Consider the following 21,179-nt stretch of genomic DNA (forward strand, 5'->3'; position numbering starts at 1 on the left):
TACCACAGACGATGGCAAATTTTTTATCACTCCTCTAAAGTCGAAGCGCTCTGCACTGCGACCCTGACTCCACAGTTAGATTCCTTCCAACACCGTTTTTCCTTGGGAATAAATATCATCAGCAGAGAGAAAAACCGTTGCCTGCCGAATTGCTGCTGCTTCAACGGGACGTTTCCCTACTCCCCCGATCTCAAAGCTCCTGGTGAAGCAGTGGCAGAGATAAAACACGAGAAATTACAAGCTGAGAGACCCCAGCTCACCCCCAAGCCCACCTGGGGCAGTCCTTGTGGCAGCAGGCAGCCAGCGATCCCGGGGGGCTCTCGGGAGGGACAGCAGATCTGTGCCAGGGAGGCTGTAATTGCCATGCTGCTAAACGTGCGGGTCATTTGTTTCAGTGGATGCACTCGTTACTCCATTAGTCGCTTGCCACAAATTTCCCACCTGTTTTGCTCAAGCGTCTACAATAACCGAGCACCTGGAGGCTTGCTAAACTTGAAAGGGTTTTGCTGTGTCCCCCCAGGACCCCCAGCTTTCAGGCACCGATCCTCACCTCGCCCAGCTTTACAAACTACAGACAGACACACACTCCACTGCTTTCCCACCTGGTTTGAGCACCCTGGGGTTTGGGGTGCTTGGGGCAAGCTAGGGATGCACACAGGGTGAGTGTTTCGAAACAGAGGGAACACAAGAAAAGTCCACTTGAAGCCCAACAGGGGGTTAGCCATCAGGCATCAGATAAATCTTCTGCCAACCACGGTGCAGAAACGTAGAGAAAAAAGGGATGAAAAGCACAGGTCCATCATATTTAAGTATCACTTGGTGATGCTTGGAAAACAGTTTATGGTTTGCTTGGAGGTTTACAGCCCCCCACAGCCCTGCCATCACATTGGGAGGGTTTGGTACGAAGCCAAGAAGGTCAAAAGAGATTCAGTGCACTGCTGCTTGCCTGGGCTCTCCTGGCTGCATCCAAACCCTCTCTGCTTTTCTCTGCCAGGCAGATCGCTCCATCTCCATCCTTCCACTCTGCTCACCCATCCTTTCCTCCTCCTCCTCCAGCCATCCTTCACCCATCCTTGCATCCCACCACCATCCCTTTTCCCCAAGCAAGTGCTCAGGACCCAGGGGTGGTTTCTTCCCGCAAGGCAGCAAATTGCACCTGGGAGGCAACTCTAGGAGAGCATGAAAGGGATTTACGTCCCGTGGGGATGAGGCACAGAGCCTGCAGGCACTGGGTGACAACTCCTCAGCCCTTGAAGCTGCTGCTTTGCTACCATTTACAGCAATCACAATGGCTCACTGGCTGCTGGAGGGGCACCGGAGCAAGCATTATACACCGCTGACACCTCGAATTTATTCTGGTGCACAGCTCCACCAACCACAAAGGTCTCTGAGGAAAAGGCCCTTCAAGCTCAGGCTCTCCTAGTTGTTTGCCAAGGGGATCAGCAGCCCAAAGCCAGTTAAACCTTCCCAGCACTGGCCACATACCCTTCCCAGAGCAGGGTGCGGGGCATCAGCCACGCAGCCAGAACAGCAGCAATGCTGGCCACCAGCCCCCACTCCCCAGCCATGCTCCCAAAATCCAGAGTCCCTTTAGCAGTAAGAGCAACCCAGCACTGATCCTGGCCAGGGCAGAGCCTGTGGCAGGAGATCAGGAGCTCATCTTCCCTCTGAACACCACTTCCCTCCTTCCCTTCCTCCCATGGGAGTCTTCACAGCATCCACTCCCCATCCCTTGTCCCCCTATATCCCCCGCTACCCCTTACATCCTCCGGTCACCCCAAATCCATCCTCATTCCCCAAATCCCCCCTGTTGTTCTTTTTTTCCCACCCACAACGCTGCACCACTGCAAAACCCCTCCCGACGCCCTGACACACAGTTGTGGACATCTCTACTCCCACCCAATGGTCCTCTCCATCTGCCCCATGGGACTTTCATCACCCGATGTGCACATTTGAAGGTGGAGGAGTGGGGCACATGCCGGGTGCAGGTTTAGGAGTGTCTCCCCTACCCGTTTTTCCCCACTCACCTCGCCCGGTGCTGTAGTGCTGTAATTTATCGCTGTACACCGCCTCCTTGCTGTAGGCGCGCTTCCTGGGAGAAGAGGGGAGAAAACAGCCAGGCTTGAGGGACCAGTGGCTGGCAGAAGCCCCAAACCGCTCTCCTGCCAGCAACACACAGCAAATTATGGCAGCTCAGCGCTCTCTCCAGCTATGGGGGTCCCCCTCCTACCCCAAATCTGTCACAGTTACGTCTTACAACCTCCCATCTTCCAGGGATAAAGCATCCCCACGGGGACCCACCTGCTGCAGACAATAGAAATGGCCACCAACGAGACGATGAAGACCACCCCAGCCGCTGCGGACCCTGCAATCAAAGGCAGCTGCTCTCTCAGCTCCGACTTGTAGTCATCTGCAAGAGAAGAGGGACGGGATGAATTCTCCCTTGCACACTCATGGAGTAAGAGCAGCCTCCTGGGAAGGGGTCCTGTACCACCCCCTCTGATTCTGTGGCTGCTGCTTCCATGGGAGGGTGGTGGGACAAGGGGGACCCGGGCGGGAGCGTTGGTTGAGGCAGGCGATGAGCTGGCACGTGTTGCACAGGGAAGGATTGCCACACTTAGCTCAGGCAAACTTTGGGTTAAAAATACGGAGGAGAAGGTCCTGGGAATGAAGTCAAACCAATGTGTGCGGGCCCAGCTTCCCAAAGACATGAGGTTCATAACGTGGCTTTGTCTGTGCCTCTGGTGTTTCTCTTCCTGCAATAAATGTAAACCTGTTGGCCATTTTGACCAAATTTAACAGGGGGTCTCACAGACAGAGTTCCTACAAGTTCCAGGAAAGGAGGAAAAGATCCCATTAATAACTAAGCCAGCTGGGGAAGGCTGCACCAGGAGTCCACCCATATTAGACACTGGAGAGTCCACCATGCAGCATTTAACCTTGAGAGAGAGGCCCAGGAGAACCCAAGCCCCTTCACTGCAGGTCTGCTTGTAGTTTTTACATCTCGACAGACTGCAGGAGCCAAGTCCTTTTGCAATGCCAAGGCAACCACAGCATCCCTTCCACATCGAGCATCCCTCAAACCTCCTGCACCCCCTCGGCCAGCCCCTGTGCCCTTCAGCAGCTGGCTGCAGTGAAAGCCAAGGTGGCACAGGGAGGACTGGACATGCCTAGAGGAAATCCAAGAATGTCACCTGCAACCTCCATGTGTCTCCCCCCATTTCCCCCTTCCCCTGCCCTGCCCCGTTAGCAGTGTGGGTACCGGCACAGGCAGTATCTGGCCGACCCCCCCTCCTGGGGCTTTCTACAGCCCTCCAGAAACAATCCCCTCTTCCAACCATCCCCAGCAAGGTCTGCCAGGCTGTGTCAGAAGCTACAAGCAAGGGTTAAAACAAAATTTGCTCCAAAAAAAAAGCATTTAGCACCCTTTTATCTGTATTTTTCTACTCCGCGGTTAATTACCAGCAACCAGATTTATCTCTTGCATGCTGCTTAAATCCCGAGACATTCTCATCTAACAATCAATTATTATTTAATAATCTACACTATCCATTCTTATTAAATTTCAATTAATTGCTTATTTGAGGCAGGGTTTTTCTTCTCGCTTCTCTAATCTTGAGTATTTGAGGCACTGGGGGGGATTATAACCATCTCCTTCCCTTCAGTCACCCTGCGTGGTTTTCCTCTTCCCACCCCAGCTGGCACTCAACATGAGTGCAAGCACAGCACAATGCAGTTTTAGGAAAGAAGAAAAGTTTTAGGAAAGACAGCCAGCAGGCCTGGGACCCATGGCTGTCACCTAAACAGAACAGGGAACCACGCCAGCAGCGGCAAGGAAGGGGCTCTCTGCAGGGACTTCAGCCACCCCAGGGGTAGAAGGACCGCAAAAGGAGCCATGCTTCACCCACTGGCTTGTGGATTAGTCCTGAAGCTGGGATAAATGTAAAACCCTCCCACAAGTTATTAGTCTCTGAAGGGATGTGGTGTTTGTGGGTGCAGGGAAGGGCTGGGGCCAGAAATGACAGCACAACCCTGGCAAGGAAGCCAGAAGAAGCCGTGAAGATCATGAGCTGGCCCTTTCCCTTGGACATGTCACTTCAGGGTGAAAAATCAGCTTTCAGGGATGGGTTTGACCCTTCCAGCTTTCCCTGATGGCCCAGATGCAGCTCTGAGCATCCCTGGAGAGCATCCCTGAGAGAGCATCCTGGAGCCCTTCCTCCACGGGTCTACAACCCTCCTCTCCTCCCCATCCAACAGTGCCAGGCTCGCAGCTGGTGGCTGGAGGGCTCTGCCACCACAGTCGGAGGCAGGAAAGACAAAACCGCAGCTAAATAGCGGGGGAGAAAACAGAGCTAAGAGATTTAAAGCAGATTACTCCTCCAGCTGGCGATTAATAAGACACCGCTGTAAATCACCTGCCTTTTGCCATGCTGCCCGCTGGGAGAGAGGTTTGTGGAGACAAGTTCGTTTAATCCAATTAGAGCCCAAACTGTCGCTGCGAAGACAACCACTCCCTTCACCTCCCTGTCCCCCCCCTCCCGGACTCACCATCCGTCAGTGTCTGGAAGCACATCTTCCCGCTGTACTTGCCGTAGCCGGCCACGGTGCGGGCTCGCACCTGCACCACGTACACCATGCCGGGTCGCAGCCCCTCAATCCTGGCAGTGTTGGTCTGGCTGCGGGCCATGGAGGAGTTGTACTCGTTGTGGTCCTGTGGGTACGGCCAAGAGAGACAGTCAGCCGTGACGGGGACAGGGGACAGCAGGGGGGATGATGTGATGGCAGAGCACGTCTCCCAGGCAGCCCCCCCGGTCCCACCATAGCGAAGAGCATGGAGCAGCAGGGGGAAACAGTAAGAGCATCGAGAGCAAAAACACTCATGAGCAGCAAATTCCTCATCTTTGAACCACTGATGTCCCTGCACATTTCAGAATCGTCATGCTGTTACAGAAACACTGTAACGCAACCCTACGAGACCCTGCTCAAGCAGGTTCAAGGGCAACTTGCCTCTGCTGAGAGCTCCAGCCCCTGTGGTCCCTGCTCTGCTGGCACAGGTCCTTGTGCTAAACCTTGGTGGAAACCTCATGCATCTCAAATCTCATTTTTTGCAACGTTCCCCAGTGATTTGCTGTGAAGGGGCTGCTGCTGAGATCATCTAATTATTCACATTTGGAGGAATTCATTAAAGCTGGCAAGACACAGGAGGGATGGAACAGCTTGGGCTCAGCACGGTTCACCAGAAGGGTCGAGAGCGTGTCCCCTACGGGGAAGGACAGCTGCCAGTGAAAGGACCCAACAGGGAGGCAGTGACCTGGGACAGGGACAACCCTGATAACCTTCGCCAGCTCTCACTGTCCCCCTCCTTTCCTCCTGATGCTGCCCTCATGGCTCATGGTCCTGGCTCACCCTAGCAGATACCAGAGCCAAGGCAGCAATGAGCACTGATGTGCTGGACGCCACAGGGGAGGAACTGGCACTTGCAGCTACATCATCAGTCCCACCCTCCAGAGCCAGTCCCACCACCCAGACCCTTCCCAGCAGAGCCTGACTCAGAGCTCACCGATGTTTCCCCTCTCCCAGCAAGCTCAAGACCTGAGCAGCCTCCCCAGCAGTGCGGTACAAAGCTCCACGTGCCCCAAGCCCACCCTCCGTCACAAGGTTTCCAACTGAGCTCACCGCTGCCGGCCTGGAGCCCACAGTGCTGCTGACGTCAGGCGTGCAGATGCGGCTCACCTTCTCGTAGTAACGGATCTCGTAGTCCAGGATGATGCCATTGGGCTGCTCAGGCTGAGGCCAGGAGAGCGTGATGCTCCTCATCGTGGCACTCACCTGGTGCATGATGGGGACGGTGGAGGGTGCTGCCGAGGAAGCAGGGAGGGAGGGAAAATTAATGGAGAGGGGCAGGACCAAGGGCCTTGGGGAGGGGGAGAATCCCCTGGGCACACAGAGCATCCTAAATCTCCCATGCCTGAGGTTGTTCAACCCATGGGACAAGCTCACGCATTAGCAGTGGGAAGAGCAGCGTCTCAGCAGCTTACATGGAACCAGAGCAGCAAGCCAGCAAGGGAATTCTGGTATTTAAACCTACTTTTTTATTAAAAAACCTACTCTTTTTAATTAGGGGCTTAGAAATCCTCAGCGTTCCTTCTCCCTGGGATTGTTTGCTCCAAGGATGTCTTCCCACAGCGGGGCAGGGCAGCAAAGCTCTCCCCAGCGGAGACACACCAAGGCTCGATGGCGGTCTCCAGCTCTGCTTGCCATCTTATGCCGTAACAGCCTCCCGGAGGGAGCCAGCACTCAGCACTGCAGGAGTCTGTGCCGTCGCTGCTGCAACCCCACATGCTGTCAGTAATAGAATGCAGGAGCAAAAATCTGCCCACCCTGAGGACAGTGACAGGAAACCAGAGCAGGGACACCCCACCCCAGCACAGGGACCCCAGGGTGCTGGAGCCTGTAGCATAGCTTTGGCTCAGCCCTGTCCCAGAGGAGCAGCTGGGTCCACTCTTAGGGGCTCTTGGGGGATGCTCAGCCTCGGTGCCCAAATGTGTTCCAGGAGTTTTATTTCCAAAGCCCAAACAGCTGCAGAACAACCTCAAACCATCCTTCAGCTCCTCACCCGCCTCGGGCCCATGGCACAAGGCTGCTCCAAAGGCAGCACCTCCATCCCTGCAGTCCCTGAGACCTCCCAGGCAGCAAACCACAGGGGTCCCAGGCATCTTGTCGCAGCATCCCTGGAGAAAGCAAGATGCTCGGCACTGGCCAAGAATGCAGTCAGCATCAGGTGTGAGCCCGGCTTGTCTGACCTGCTTCCCTCCCTGCCACGTGTTCCCAGTCAGTCCCGCCAGCTACGCCACACACCACGTTGCTCTGCAAAGCAGCCCACAGTATTTCGGTTCATGCACCAGACCAGAGCTAAGCCAGCAGGTTTCCCAAAATAGCTGCCAGGCACATCCTCGCCACTGCTGCTGCTCCCTGCCCCGCTCTCCACACACACTGGAGCAATCCCGGGGCTGCTCTGTGCCAGCTGGGGAGCCAAGCATCCCTGGAGCTGAGCACCCCATGAGCTGACCATCCAGGAGCCAAGCATCTCAGGGCCTGAGCATCACTGGAGCTGAGCATCCCTGGCAGCAGCGACACCAAGGACACCAAGCCACTAAATTAGCCAGGAGCCAATTTTCCAAAGGCTTTTTGCCCTCCAAGTTAGACCTGGGAGGGCCAGAGCCAGCCAACACAGCCCTGATCTTTCACTTAATCCTACCAAAAGCCTCCAAGAAAGGTACCCAAGTTTCTCCACACCCAAAGCAGCACTGGCATGATCTGCTCACAGGGTCAGCTCCCTGGCCAGCACTCTCTGCCCTCCTCCTCACCATGCCCAGAGTACAGACAGCACTGGGCAGGAAAAATACACCCTCCATGTGGGTCTAGGGCAGAGCTCAGCTTGGTATGACCAGCTTGGGGCACAGGATCATGCCATGGAGGGAACCTGGGGGCAGCCGGAGCACAGTTCCACGCGGCCACACTGGGAGATGTCAATAGTTCAGCACCACTTTTGTTTACCCAGCATATGTAATCCCCCTTTTTTTTTTTTTTTTGTCTTTCCAAATCAGCTCCAAGAAGATGTTTGTGGGCTGAAATTAAACACTTGGCTTGATTGGTGTTTTATTAACTGCTGCGTTCCCCTCCCCATTAGCGTGGATAGTGGCATGCAGGCAACCTGGGGCTAAGAGCAGTCCGGCAGGCTGGACGCACTAACCAGCCCGGATCCTGCCCTGCATGGGGAAAGCAGTTGGAAAAACCCACTTCAAAGCCAAAGGGATTGTAGAGGGACAGCGCCAATCCTGCTCTTGACACACCTGACGCATTTCCATCAGGTTACCCCGCAGCCTGTCCTGTGGCACTGGGAGCCACGTTCATATATTGAGCCTTTGCAAGACAAACAGGGAGTGTGGGGTACAGAGGGACAGCCACGGGTGCGCAGGCTGTTCCCAGCTCCTGGGCAGCCCTGGGGTGGGAGATGAGCAAAGAAACCACCCTAAAAATCACACTCTCAAAAAAAAAGACCTGGAAGCAAGAGGCAGATTTGATTGCACGTGGTTTAGGACACAATGATGCCAGCCAGGCACCAAGCGTAGATTTGTATTCCCCAGAGGCAAGAGACTAAAATATGTACGCCAGGTTTCCCTGCCGCACCCTCCCAAGGGAGTGGGTTGGTGAAGGCTGCCTGTGTTACATGCTCAGCACAAAGCAGAAACTACCACCCCCTTCCTCGGTCCAGAGACGGTTTCCATCCCCTCTGCTCCCTATCCTCCGCATTGCAGCCCAGGACCAGATCCTCCCTTTCATCTACACATCCACCCTGCCAGTGTCCCGGCTTGGCCCAGAGCTGCTTCTTCAGCTCCTGATGCCTGATCGGGAAAAGGGAGGAAAAGGGACAGGGGAGCCTGAAAAAGGGGACAAGAGGAAAATGAAGGGAGAGGGATGTGCCAGAGGAGACGGAGACTGAGCTCAGCCCCAGGATGCTACGCCCTCCGTGCTGTAATGCAGCCAGGCTGCATTTCAAGGCTGGAGTCACCCCGTCTCCCTGCTCTCACCTGGGAAAAGGGGGGAAATGGCAATGCCATTTTATCTTCAAGCAATCTAGAGGGGGATAAAAAACAGATATTGGTTCTCACACCCTTTCCTCCCAAAACTCATCTCTCAATTCGCCTGGGGTGCAGCCACCCCTCCACCTTCTCAATCCCTCTCCCTCCCTCTTTTCACCAGGGCTGGGTGCGGGTCCCCCACAGCCACCACACACCACTCACACCCCAGGCGCTTTTGCCTTTGGACATGGAGCTTCCTTCCACACGGAGCTTGCAACTGGTAGGGTACAGCCAAACCACCCCATCAGTGCATCATCTCGGGACTCACCGGCTTGGTTGGTGGTGATGTTGACGGACACGTGCTGCTGCGGGAAGGGGCTCTTGTTGGAAACCCCATTGACAGCCTGGATCTCGAAGGTGTAGGGCGTGTGCGCCCACAGGTTGCTGATGAAGACCCGGGTCTCTGTCAGCCCCAGCTGCCTGGGGACAAAGTCCACGTTGTCGTCACAGCGGGAGCAAGCGCGTCGGTCCGACCGGCACTTCTTGCAGACGATGTTGTAGGTGACATCATCCCGACCCCCTGTCTCTCGTGGCGGATGCCACTCCAGGATGATGGACGTCTCGTTGACAATGGAGATGACATTGCGGGGACCAGAAGGGACACCTGTGGAAAGGGAGAGTGCTTGAGACAGGTCCTTGACCAAAATGTTACGCTCAGCCCCACTAGGGCTCAGTGGGAGCCTCAGGGGCTCCAGCACACAGACAGACACCTCATGGCTCCATCATCTCCTGCCTCAGGAGGGATTTGGTCTCTATGGTTTTGCTCGATTCAGGGTCAGTCTCTCCTCATCAGCAATGCCAACCACCTGTGCCACCAGCCAGAGAGGGGTTTCACAGTTGGGGATGAGGACTCCCATGGCAGAAACTCAGTCTCCAAAAAAACCCCACTGTGGAGCACCTGCAGATCCATCTGTGAAGGTGGACCCATTTTAATGATCAGGAGATGCCGAGATAGCTCTGGTGCACATGTGGAGAAGCACCTCAAACAGATTATCACAGCGAGAGAAACATCACTTAGTCAGCACCAGGGAGAAACGCAGGAGCAGTGGGTGAAAAGAGAGTATGGAAAGCAGTTATTAACAGTTCGATATCTCAAGTTGGGAACCCTGGCATTTAACAGCGCAGAGGAGAGACGGCACCGCTCACTGGTTTGCGAGCAGCTCGGATGTTGGACGAGAGATCAAACTTGCATTGATCAAATCCGCCGGGAGCCGTCGCAAATGCTTCAGAGGACGGGAATTGAATGCAGCACCGATTGCAAGTGCTGCCAGAACAGGGCCAGAGTCCATAGGGAGCAATTCAGGAGGAATCCAGGCAGGAGAGCATCATCGAGGCACAAACATATGTCTGCCCAGGTCTGGGGAAGGATTTGGGGTAAGCCAGGATGGCTCCACAGCCAAAACCACAAATTCCAGCTGCTGGGTTATATTAAATAAGGAAAGTGATCAATTACTCATGCTGGCTGGGCTCGGTGCTGCACTTCCAAGGAAGAAAAAGGACTTTGCCACGATGCAGAGAGCAATAAAAATGATGGAGGACTTGACCCACGAGGAAAGGTTAAGAAAGCAAAGCACGCTCCACCTTGGGGAAAACCATCCCAGAGGAGCCCTCCATATGTGTGTGCTGGGAAGGATCATTAGGGGCTGCAGATAAATTAGCCCCGATAGTGGCCAGGGATGGGATGGGCGGAGGCGTCTTCATCAGCACAAGGCTGATGTGGCCAGTGGATAGAGAGGTCACCCTGCATGGATGACCTCTGGCTGACACCGTGCTCTGGCCACCGGTGACAGGCAGTCGTGGGGAACATGGGTGCCCACCCCTGCCCAGCTCCCTGCCTGTGCTGCCCTCTCCCCCTGCTCCATAACCACAGCCAGCCAGGCACTTTGGGAGCCTCTCTGAGCCATTGCTACGGGTACTGCAGATGAAAGAGTTTTGTTAAAATGTCTAGAAAAATGACAGACTTTGAATAAAAAAAAATTAAAATAAAAGAATTCTGTTCCTTTAATTCTTTTCCCCTTTAGCAGGTAAACGTGCCTGTCATGGAGCAGTCGCCAGCATGGCATCCTCACTGGAAAGGGCTTTTGTGGACTTGAGACACCACAGACATCCCACTGCAGGGCACCCCCAAAACCCCATTAGCACACAGTGGAGAGGTCAAAGGTGGGTTACAGGATGGGTGGCAGGGGACATGTGGCAGGAGCAGCAGGAAAAACACCAATTCCCCAGGGAAACCAGAGCAGAGGACTCACAAAAGCTGGGGGACAAGGATCAATAAATAGCAAGTCACCCCCAAAAAGCTGCAACCTGTCTCAGAGCCTTAACCCAATCCCCCTGTTCATACCTTAAGCAGGTAATATCTTTTCAAGCTTTTTTTCAAGAAAAAAGGGAGAAAACCATCTTTCTTCCCAAGCTTGGTGGCAAACCACTGTCTCCCCACATTCATCCCCCTTTAAGTGCAGCCTCTTCCCTCCTCTTCCAGGGATGCGGGGCAGAAACTGCACCCGCAGGCATAGCCCTGGGGAAGAGCTGTGGTCCAGAGCAGCGCCTGTAGCTCCAGGCTGTTATTTACGCCTCTGTCACAGAGAAACTTTGTCGGCGAACAGCTGGCACCTCAAATTAAAGCGTTGTAAAATTAAGTGACGCCGAGAAGAAATAAAAATCAGCAAATAGACTTTTTTATACTGTATTTCTAGAGCATAGCAATACTGTAAATCAGCTATGTAACGAGACATAATAAAGACATATAGATTATCTGCCGTTGTGCTACCTGCTGACTACCTCTGATCTGACAGCTCAAGTGGTCCAGCAAAACATGCAAATCCTTTCATCGTTTCCGACATGCATTTCGGGTACTCCCCAGCACCAAGTGTGCAGAGCATCCTTGCGCTAAAGCTCCCTGACGGGCTGATTCGAGGGCCTGCGGCATATTTTGCAGGGGGAGCAGAGGCTGAGGCTTGCGTCCCCCCAGCAGGCTGAAGAGCACAGCAGGTCTTTCTTCTCTCTTGGGCTCTTCTCTCACCAAAAGACAGACTTGAGCCTGCTGCTGCTGCCATCCCAGGCACTTTGGGCAGACAGCCGAGAGTGATGCATCGCGCACACAGCACCATGCTGAATACTAATGCTTAACGCACCCTTTCCCCCTGTAAAAAAATACTCCATCTGCAAGACTATGAACAAGACAGCAACAGCAGATAACTTTAAATTCTAATCTATCCTGGGGACTATCTCCCTGCCATCACCACCACTGCCAGGGTGAAGTATAAACTCAAACGACTGCTGGAGAGGTGGGTTGCGGGGGCTGTCCCATCACTCATCGGTTGGTGCGTGCCACAGCGGTGTCCCAGGAAAGCAGAGCAAAGGGTGATACAATATCACCTGCTTATGCCGGTATGGCAGTGAAAGGATTCATGTCGATGTAAGAGGTGTTTCTGTAGCACGTGGAGGCGGTGCCATGCCGTGCCGCGCGGAGAGGGGTGGGTATTCAATAAGGGTACCCCAGCTCCCCGCACAGCTAAGCCCCTGCGGTGGAGGCTGCCCTCGGCTGGCTGCCAGATGCCCACCCAACCGCTCTCTCGCTCCCCTCTGCAGCAGGACAGGGGCAGAAAACAAGAAGAAAAAGCTCACGGATTGAGACTTTACCCCTGGCCGCTCCCCCAGCAGCAGAGGGGAGCGAGACCCCACAGCCCGCCCCACCAACCCTGATCTGTTACTCACTGGTGCAGGCGGCTGCCGGTGGGTCGAAATCTGCCCGGTAGTAGCCGTTGCGGCACGTGCAGACTGGCGAGGCCTCGGCGGTGGAGCGGCTGTTGGAGGGGCACGGCACACAGACCCCTGCGCCCTGGCTGGCCTTGAACGTCCCCGCTGGACAGGCTGCAAGAGAAGGGAGGGGAAAGCGGTTGGGTGTGGAACCATCCCTGAGCAGAGGCAAAAGCAGGTCCTGTCCTTCAAATGGGGCAGAGAGAAAAAGAAAAGCACGAGAGCAAACACAAAAGCTTCACACTTGTGTCAGAGGTAAATGGGGTGGCACCTTCCTGTGATGTTAGGATGGCCATAATTTTCCACGCTGACCATGAGTTATTTCTGGAGCCACCAGGAAAACACTGAAATCACACAGCAATGATACAGTTAATTAGCCAGGCAGAGCAAGGGGCCAGCACTCGCACCCAGGCAGGGGGACAGCCAGGAGCTGCAGGACCCCCTTCCCTGGCAGCACCCATGGGGACAGGGACACACAGAGGCAGGACAGCGTTCCCCTCCTGCTGATCCAAAAGATCTCTTTCCGCCACCCCAATAGCACGGCTCAGGTCTCACATTTCTTTTTTCACGCAAAATTTGAATAAGTGGAAAGTTGATGTGACAGCCATGACAGTGTCTTATGGGTCCATGCCATTAATCCCCCGCAGCCCAGGGCTGGGGCTAATAACATTCCCGGCCTTCGGCCTCAGAGTTCATTCAAGCAGGAAATGGCAACTAATTCATAAATGAGAAGATGCTCCAGTTACGGTTACGGCGAGGCTTTAATCAGCGACAGGCAGAGGTTTCATTAATCAACCATCTCATTGCTCTGCAGTTAGAGGGTGGAGTGACAAAGATGGGGTCCCTCATCCCTCCCCCACCTCACTGGTCCTACCAAGTAGGCACTGACGAATGGCTGCTCATCCAGCCCTGACATCTAACAAAACCCTCAGGTGACCCCTACGGAACCAAAGGCTGCAGAAGGGAACGTCTGTATTTTGGCACATGTATCCAAGGGACCAGACTTCACCCAGGCCCACCACACGTCCTGGGGGAGACTGCTCCTGGCCTGACACACAAGGTTGTCCCACCTCCGTTTGGCTGCCGGCTCTGCCCCCACGATGCTGTCACCTCCCAGGCATGGCTCTGCAGAGAAGCACCCTAAGTGTCTCATAAACACGGCGATGATTGAGATAATGGAAAGTGCCTCTTAGCCCCTGCCTGCTGCATCAGGATATGAGGCATCTCCTAGCAGCCATGAAGAGGAAATTAATAGGGGCAAGCAGGAGTAACCACTTTGATGCAATTTCCTTGGGAGATAGTGGACCATCTAATCTTTATTGGAGCCCTTTAACCTGTCATTCAAAACTCATGAAGGCCTCTTGCTCACACAGTCTTTCCAGATATTAAAAGATGACAAAAAAGGATAAATCAAAACAATATTTTACAATTTTATTATGCAGGGGATTCCCCACCCCCCTCGCCCCAGCCTGAGGCGTACAACTGGCTGCAATGAACCGTCTCTTTCCAACAGCACTAACAGCTGAGTGGGGACATGGCATCCCAGAGGGACCAGCCACCATCTCACGCTGCTCTTCCTCATCCCCACAACCAGAGGACTGCGAGTCCTCCACGCCCTACCGCAGCCATCCCACACGTATGGCACCTTACAGAAGCACCTAGGGCCATAACCCACTACCTCATGCAGATAGGCAGCCATCCCACACGCGGGGTCACACCATGCATTGCAGGACACTGGGGGGGCACATGAGGGCTTGAGGGGGAACTTCAGGATGCCAGAGCAGAAGGCAGCCAGCCGCAGACCCTTCCCTGGGCCACGCACACAGCCCTACGCCCCCAACAGCGTGAGGAAGCAGAGTTACACCAGGCGCACGAGGCAGGAGACACGACCACAAGTGGACACCAAGACTTAGAGGTGGATCTCCAATTCTGCCCCTCTCCCTTCCCACCAGCACGTCCCCGCAGTGTCCCAGCAGCACTGCGCTCCTGCCAGGAGGCCTTAGCATCCACCAGACACATAATGGGTGACCGGCAGGCTCTGCAGCTGGAGGGCACGTTCAGAAACGTGCCTGAAACGTGCTGCGCTCTTCAGAGGTGCAGGATGGGGAGGGCAGTGGTACCAGGGAACAGCCACCTGTATTTTGATGGAAGGGGGCAGGAGAGGGAGGGAGGAAGACAAGAGGGTCATAGCACTATGAACACACCTTGGTGTAAAGAGCAGAGGCATGCTGGTGGGTCAGGTAAAGGGGTGTGTTAATACTTAATTACAATTAATCCAAGTGACGCATTGTCAAAATACCTGAACAAAGAACACTCTGCAACCCAGTGTCCTCAGGTTTCTTTTACCACACGTCACTTATCCATAAATTCCTGTAATCTGCAGGTATGTGGCTCTTAATTATTATTATTACCAATTAGCTTTTCTCTCCCGTAATTGCACTACACTTACCTAAGGTCTCCCACAGTTTCAGGGGAGGCTGATGCCTTCTCCTCCCACCCAAAGCTGCCACGGGCTGCAGCCTTCCACTCTTGCTGTTGCTTGTGTCTCCTGTCATCCTGGGGGAGCTGAACCATGGACCTCACACTGAAGATGAAGCCAAAACCCCCAAGCCCCTGCAATGCCGCAGCGGGATTTAGAGACCTGCGCAGCATGGGATCCGTAATCCTTCAGACGGTAAACGCACAGTCCGAGTGTAAGGCTCAGATAGAGGGCTCAAGGCCAGGAGGGAGCAATAAATCACCCCGCTAACAGCAAGCACAATGTTTGCCTTGATTTAAGGGCTGCTGCAAGGAAGTTTCCCAGAGCTGGCAAGGTCCGGATCCGCAATAGCACCTCGGCCAAGCGCGGGATGAGGCTCTCCCTGCGGAAACGGGCTCATTCTGCCGCTGCCCAGGCTGCGGCGCAAGCCGCAGCTCCTCAGCCCACAGAAGAATTAATTGATTGTTGATTATGTGGGCTGGATAAGATTAATGATGTGCTTAACTACCCATTTCCTCACGTTTAAGCACATGGGGTGTGTTTGTAAACGATGAGGCATGAAGCTCGGCTGTGCCACTCCACGGCTTCAGCGCTCAACCGCCCCGTAAGCCAATGCCACCTGCAGATCGGCCGTCCTGCCTGCACACCAGGGATGTCGCACATCCCGGGCAGCCAGGGCCAGGAATTTGCCAGCAGGACCCCTTTCCCAGGGCCGATGCAGGCATTTGGGGTAGGAGGGAGCATCGTTGGGGGGCTGCTTTAACGCAGGCTTCTTGAAGCAAGATGTCATCTCTGGGAGGTTTGAATGGGGGGGAAAGTAGAGAGAAGTTGCCCTCGTGCCCAGGGGGTGACGGCAGGGGTGGCAGCTGATTTACAGCACCCCACAGGGCTGGATGGAGCCAGAGGTGCCCCCCTTACCCCCTCAAAGGCTTGGGGTGGGAATGCACCCACATCGCACACGGGGCAAAAAACCCAGTGAAGGCACCACAGACCTGCACCCCCAACGCTGCCTCCCTCCTCACTCTGCAGCTTGCACAGGGCAGGATGAATTACTGAAGCAGTAGTGGCACGCAACAGCGCTGCGAGGCTTTTTGCTGCTGAAAACTCTCCTGTCTTAACAGCATGTATCCTGCATCCTTGTATTTCGTGTGCCAGTGGTTCCAGAAAGAGCCGGAGGTAAGCAGGATCTCTCTGCTCATCCACCCCTGCTCCTGCCCAAGGCAAACCATCATCAGCAGACCAGACGCTCTGCGGAACATGTGCAAGCATGGGGGAATGCAAGCGTTTCAATCTTCAAACTAAATCCTCTTGGTTAGCACCTGGAACTTCCACTTTTTAATTACTCTCTCAGGGAAGCTTTAGTCAAAAAAAAAAAAAAAAAAAAAAGAGAGAGAGAGGAACAAGAAAGAAAGAAAGAAAGGAAAAGAAAAAGCAGACATCTCTATATTAACTTGTGCTAAAGCTCCCTGGGGACATCGAGTGGCATTTTTCCTTACCAGGTTTTAAAATAAGTGCTTCTGCAAAGAATTACAGGCTTCAGCTCATGATTCTGCAAGCCCACTTCTTTCCCCCGGCCCTCACTGGCACCCCGCCACAGCTCCCTTCACCCACAGCAAACCCAGTCTGTGTCATCTCATCACTCCCATGCCCCTGACATCCCTGCTGGGGCAAAGCTAACCGCATTTGCCAGGTATTCCCCAAATCCTGCTTCTTCTGGGTTCCTTTTTGGGTCCAATGTCTTTGCAGAGGAAACCAGTGTTTTTAAGCACAGCTGTGGTCACACCAGCACAGCGGGCAATGAAAAGATGGGTTAGAAGTAGCAGTACTGCAGAAGGTGATGCCCTCAGGCAAGCTGGAGGCACAGACAGGACTGCCACATGCAAAGGCACTAAAGAGCCTGGATGATCCAGCCTGGCTCCGAAAAGACACGTGGCTGGCACTACCAGCACCCCCCGGAGATGGGCAGCAGGGAAGGTGCCCTGTTGGGTTTGAGAACACCTCAGGCCATGAACAAAGGAGCAACTACAGCTCATTGCACTTACAGCCCACTGGAAAAAGATTCAAGGCCATTTCCCCATTTTCTGCAAATGACAATTTTTCATTAAGAAAAAAAAACTGGCTCCTAAACCAAACACTTTCTGCATGAGGCTCACAATGTTTCAACGAAACCAAAAATTAAAAAAAAAAAAAAAAAATGCTCACTAAAAACATTTCACAGACACCTTCAACACAAAATGTATTTATATTTTAAGCACGCCCCCAAAAAAAGTAGTAAAAAAAAAAAGCCCCATTACTTTTTCAGTCTTCAAAGCGATTAACCCCAATTATGGATATTTTAGCGGCCAGGCAGCTCTCCTCCATGTCCCGCTGCCTCCACATGCAGCCTGCGCACAGGCTAGGAAGCCCTCCTGGATGCTTTCAGCTGCAAGGCACCATCCAGGCAAATAAACACCCACACAAAATTGTGTGCTATGGAAAAACAACATTTAGAGGACATTGTGATTACAGGGGTAGGCACTCCAGCAGGCGGCACGGGTTTCCCGGGCAGCTGCTGCTTCGGCTCCAGCTCACCCTCCTAGGCTGGCAGCACGCAGCTGGTGGCACCATGTCCCCTGGGGCCACACACCCCAGGCTGCAGAGCCCCAGTGTCACCACGGGCTGTAACACAACCGATGCTTTTGGGTTTCGCTGCCTTTGATGTGATGATGACACCAGGGATGCAAACCGCAGTTTGGGGGAAAAAACAGAAATCAGGCAAGCTGTCACCTACTACGCTGCCGCTCCCCAGCAGGGGCTGCCATCTCCCCATCTTCAAAGGGCAACAAGGGGGCTGCCTTCCCACCCTGCTTTCATCTCCCTCGTTTCCCTCCCTGCAAACATCCAGGCAGGGAGTGGGTGCCTGTTGCCAGAGGTTTAATTGCATCCCTATCTGATGCTGATGCTCTCCCATCATCCCTTCCCTCCCGCATCTCCGTTGGGGAGGGGGGTGGGGGGGTGTTTTGTGGGGGGTTTTCCACCCATTTCTACTTTTTAATGATCTGATTCCCTTTTATATCAAGCCAAGTGCTTCTCCTGAGTGCCTCAGCCCTGGCACAGCCACAGCGAGCTCAGCAGGCAGTCAGCAATGCTGGCGGGTGTACTGCCGCACCATCCTGCACGAGGCATCAGCAAATTAATCTAGAGAGGTTTCTGTATTTGGAGCAATGCCATGCTCTAGCGAGGAGGGGCAGGAGGGTACCCATCGCACACATCCTGCCCTCCTGACTATGCCAAGAAGGAAGATGGGGATCAAACCCGGCCCTGAAACACCCTGTCAGCCGCCAAATTTCCTTTCCTACATCCAGTCCTTGGGACAGGGCAAGGAGTGCGACCCAGACAGAGAAACAGGGAAGTCCAAGCATCCCTGTCTCCAAAACATCCTCAGACAAATGGATGGATGCTTGCTCCTCCAGAGAGGGAGCTCAGCATGAGCCCCCAAGCAATGCCTGAAACTGCAGCATCTTGGGGACAGGACACCCCAGTGGAACCTTGTCCCAGGGATGGATAAAACCTCACTTTGGTGCAAACTTCACTATTTTTGCCACCAAAGGCACAAATTCTCACCATTTCAAATCACCCAGAGCTGCTCCTACCTCAGGGCCAAGCACTCGCCCAACCTAATTACAAACAGCACCCGCCTCACTGCGTTGCATTTCCAAATTTCAGTGCTGTATAGGCAGCAACTCATGAGATAAACATGAGCTTCCCAGCATCTGGGTTCACATCCTGCAGGCAATGGGCTGCATCCCTCCCCGACACGCGGAGGGAAGAGGCTCCGGCTCCTCATGGTGCAGCCAGTTAATTAAAGCAGCCCTTCACCTCTGGAGGAATGGGTTTAGATCTGCCTTGGGACACATGTAAATTAAAGTCAGCAGCTTCTGAGCCCAGCCCACCATGGTGTATGTGGAGGAAACGTAAAATTCATTGTGTTTTTTTGTTTCTCAGGGTTGGGTTTTTTTTCTGCTCCTCTTTTCACAGATGAGAAATGAATCGAAGCAGGGCAGGATTTCAAAGGCACTTGCAGGGTAGGTAGCTGTGCGAGGCTAATTAGAGGCAACAGGCTGTGGGTGCATCTGCGTTCACCTCTCCCAAAAATCCCATTCCTCATCAACCAAGGATTTGCTTCCCTGGCATGGGCCAAGATGCTCACAAACCGAGCCTCACGCACTCGGCTGCACACAATGCAGCCAATGCTCACCCAGGAGAAGTGTTTCTCCTCCAGAAAGGCAGGCTTGGGGAAATTAAGGGTCTCTGGATGCAGAAGAGCTTCAACACCAACTGTTTACCATGACCCTAAACAATGAGCTTAAGCCTAGAGCAGGGCACGGAAGCAGCCGGTTTTGGCTCCCACATGCCCTGCAGCACCCATCTACCCAAGAGGTTCACACTTGCCCATTCAATCACCACTCTGGGCTTGACTTTCCCTCTTTTTCATGGTTGGGAAGATTTTGAAGGTCTAAAGACAAAATCTGTCCCCGATCCATTTGTTGGATGAGAAAGGGGAGAGCACGTATGCCCTGGGCAGACGGTGCCGCAGGGCTGCCAGCTCGCCACAGAGCAGGGAAACTTGCTTCACTCTCCAAAACAGTCAACGGGGGAAAAAATACCCAACACTTCTCAAGGTCACTTTTGCAAAACACTTTTCTCCCACTTGGGTTTTGCTTCGCTGTAGCTTCCACTCTGCATCAGGCCGAGGTGCCTGGTCTCACCCTGCCGCTCCCCCATGACTAGCAGCTTCCCTTCCTCTCCATAAAAGAGCCGTTGAAATAACGATGCCTGACCTTCAGCTCCAGCACTTTTCCACATGAAATCAGGGTGAAACATGGCTGGCAGGCATGTGGTGCAGCTCGTGGAGACTCCCAAGCCCCATTTCCATTTGTCCCCAGTGTTTCAGCTCTTCCCCTTTGGGAATTAAAGCACTGCTATGAAGAACAGGAGGGAGGCATTGCATGGAAGGATGAGGCTGGCACTGCCTCTCTGAGCACACACTTTCATGATCAAACGCTACATAATTTCATCAAATCCTAGACAATTCATCCACATATGCAGAGAGGTTTACAGCCGCATGGCCACGGCGGTGATTGGCACCGGATGCTCCTCACCATCCTAATGCTGCCTGAGCTTATTATTCTGAGTCAACAAATGAAGGGGGAATGAAGTTCTCTGCAATGATTTGAGGTTATTTAACCTCCTTATACTCTGCTTTAGACACATATTTAGCAGCTGCAGCCTGCCACTGGCTCTTCCCTCAGCTGAGGCCATCAAATCTGCCAGCAGGACAGGGCTAGGTTTGCCATCACTGCCCCAAACCCTCATGGGCAGCAGGGCCAGGAGCTATCTGACTAGTAGTTGCAAATTAAATACCACCACGCAGTTCTCCCTGTGGGTGTGACATAAGGAAAGGGGAGACTGATTTACCAGTAAAGACAGTGGTGTCCAGACCCCTACTCCTGGGCTTCTCCGCCCCAACCAGCACTAGATGAACATTTACATTTCTGCTGTACATTAAAACCAGAGCTAAGGGGTGGGGAGGATGCCAAGAAATCCACCCTATGCCAGCAATGAAAAACAATTTAAGGAGAGAAAGGGCGAGCAGGATGGGCATGATACTGGGGAGCCAGACAGCACCAGGAGCGGAGCAGCCAGGGGAAGCACTGGGGCTCCAGCGGCAGGGCAGGAAAGCCAAGGTCTGCCCAGGCAGAGGCTGCTCCCACCTGACCTCCAGCACCCCCAGCCCCACCATTTCACCCATCTTTAAGAAACAGGGTGGTCTATGACAGCTGGGTGCCCTGTCTGTGGTTATCTGGGTTTCAGGAAACCCTCGCAACCTGGGGCACACTTGGTTTTAATGAGGGCGATAAACCTAAGGCTGAGCTTAAGGTGCTACGAAGGCATCGAAGCGATGCTCATGTGCCACCCTGGTGATGCTGATGTGCACCAGATCACACCGGTTCTGGTCAATCAGGCCAAGCACGAGCCAGAGAGAGGACCACCAGGACCAGTCCCAGTGAGCAGAAGCATCCCCAGCACTGCAACATCACCTGCAATGAACCTCCGGATGCATTTGGAGCAAACAACTGGGCAGAATCAAGATTGAGGCCAGGACTCATGCCCCAAAAACACAAGCCCCAGAAGATGCTCTACTCCCAGGACAGGCACCGGGCTTGATACAGGAATCACAGAGCGAGATTATTTCCCCTATGAACTGCAGCAATGTGAGACTCCACGAGTCAATGGACATGGACTGGAAGCTGTACAGAAGA

At 53.8% G+C, this 21,179-nt stretch overlaps 1 protein-coding gene across 1 annotated transcript in view; it reads right to left on the minus strand.

Annotated features, from left to right (window-relative positions):
• Positions 1-21,179, minus strand: part of EPHB1 (EPH receptor B1) — an 85,528-nt gene that overhangs the window by 19,323 nt on the left and 45,026 nt on the right. Inside the window, exons 4-9 of the mRNA XM_040613332.1 lie at positions 12,357-12,512; positions 8,911-9,246; positions 5,677-5,858; positions 4,549-4,711; positions 2,302-2,410; positions 2,028-2,092 (exon numbers count right to left, since the gene is read on the minus strand). Of these exons, the coding sequence (XP_040469266.1) occupies positions 2,028-2,092; positions 2,302-2,410; positions 4,549-4,711; positions 5,677-5,858; positions 8,911-9,246; positions 12,357-12,512 (1,011 nt within the window). The remainder of the gene's footprint in view (positions 1-2,027; positions 2,093-2,301; positions 2,411-4,548; positions 4,712-5,676; positions 5,859-8,910; positions 9,247-12,356; positions 12,513-21,179) is intronic.

This window comes from Falco naumanni, chromosome 13, assembly GCF_017639655.2.
Source record: "Falco naumanni isolate bFalNau1 chromosome 13, bFalNau1.pat, whole genome shotgun sequence".
Taxonomy (NCBI): domain Eukaryota; kingdom Metazoa; phylum Chordata; class Aves; order Falconiformes; family Falconidae; genus Falco; species Falco naumanni.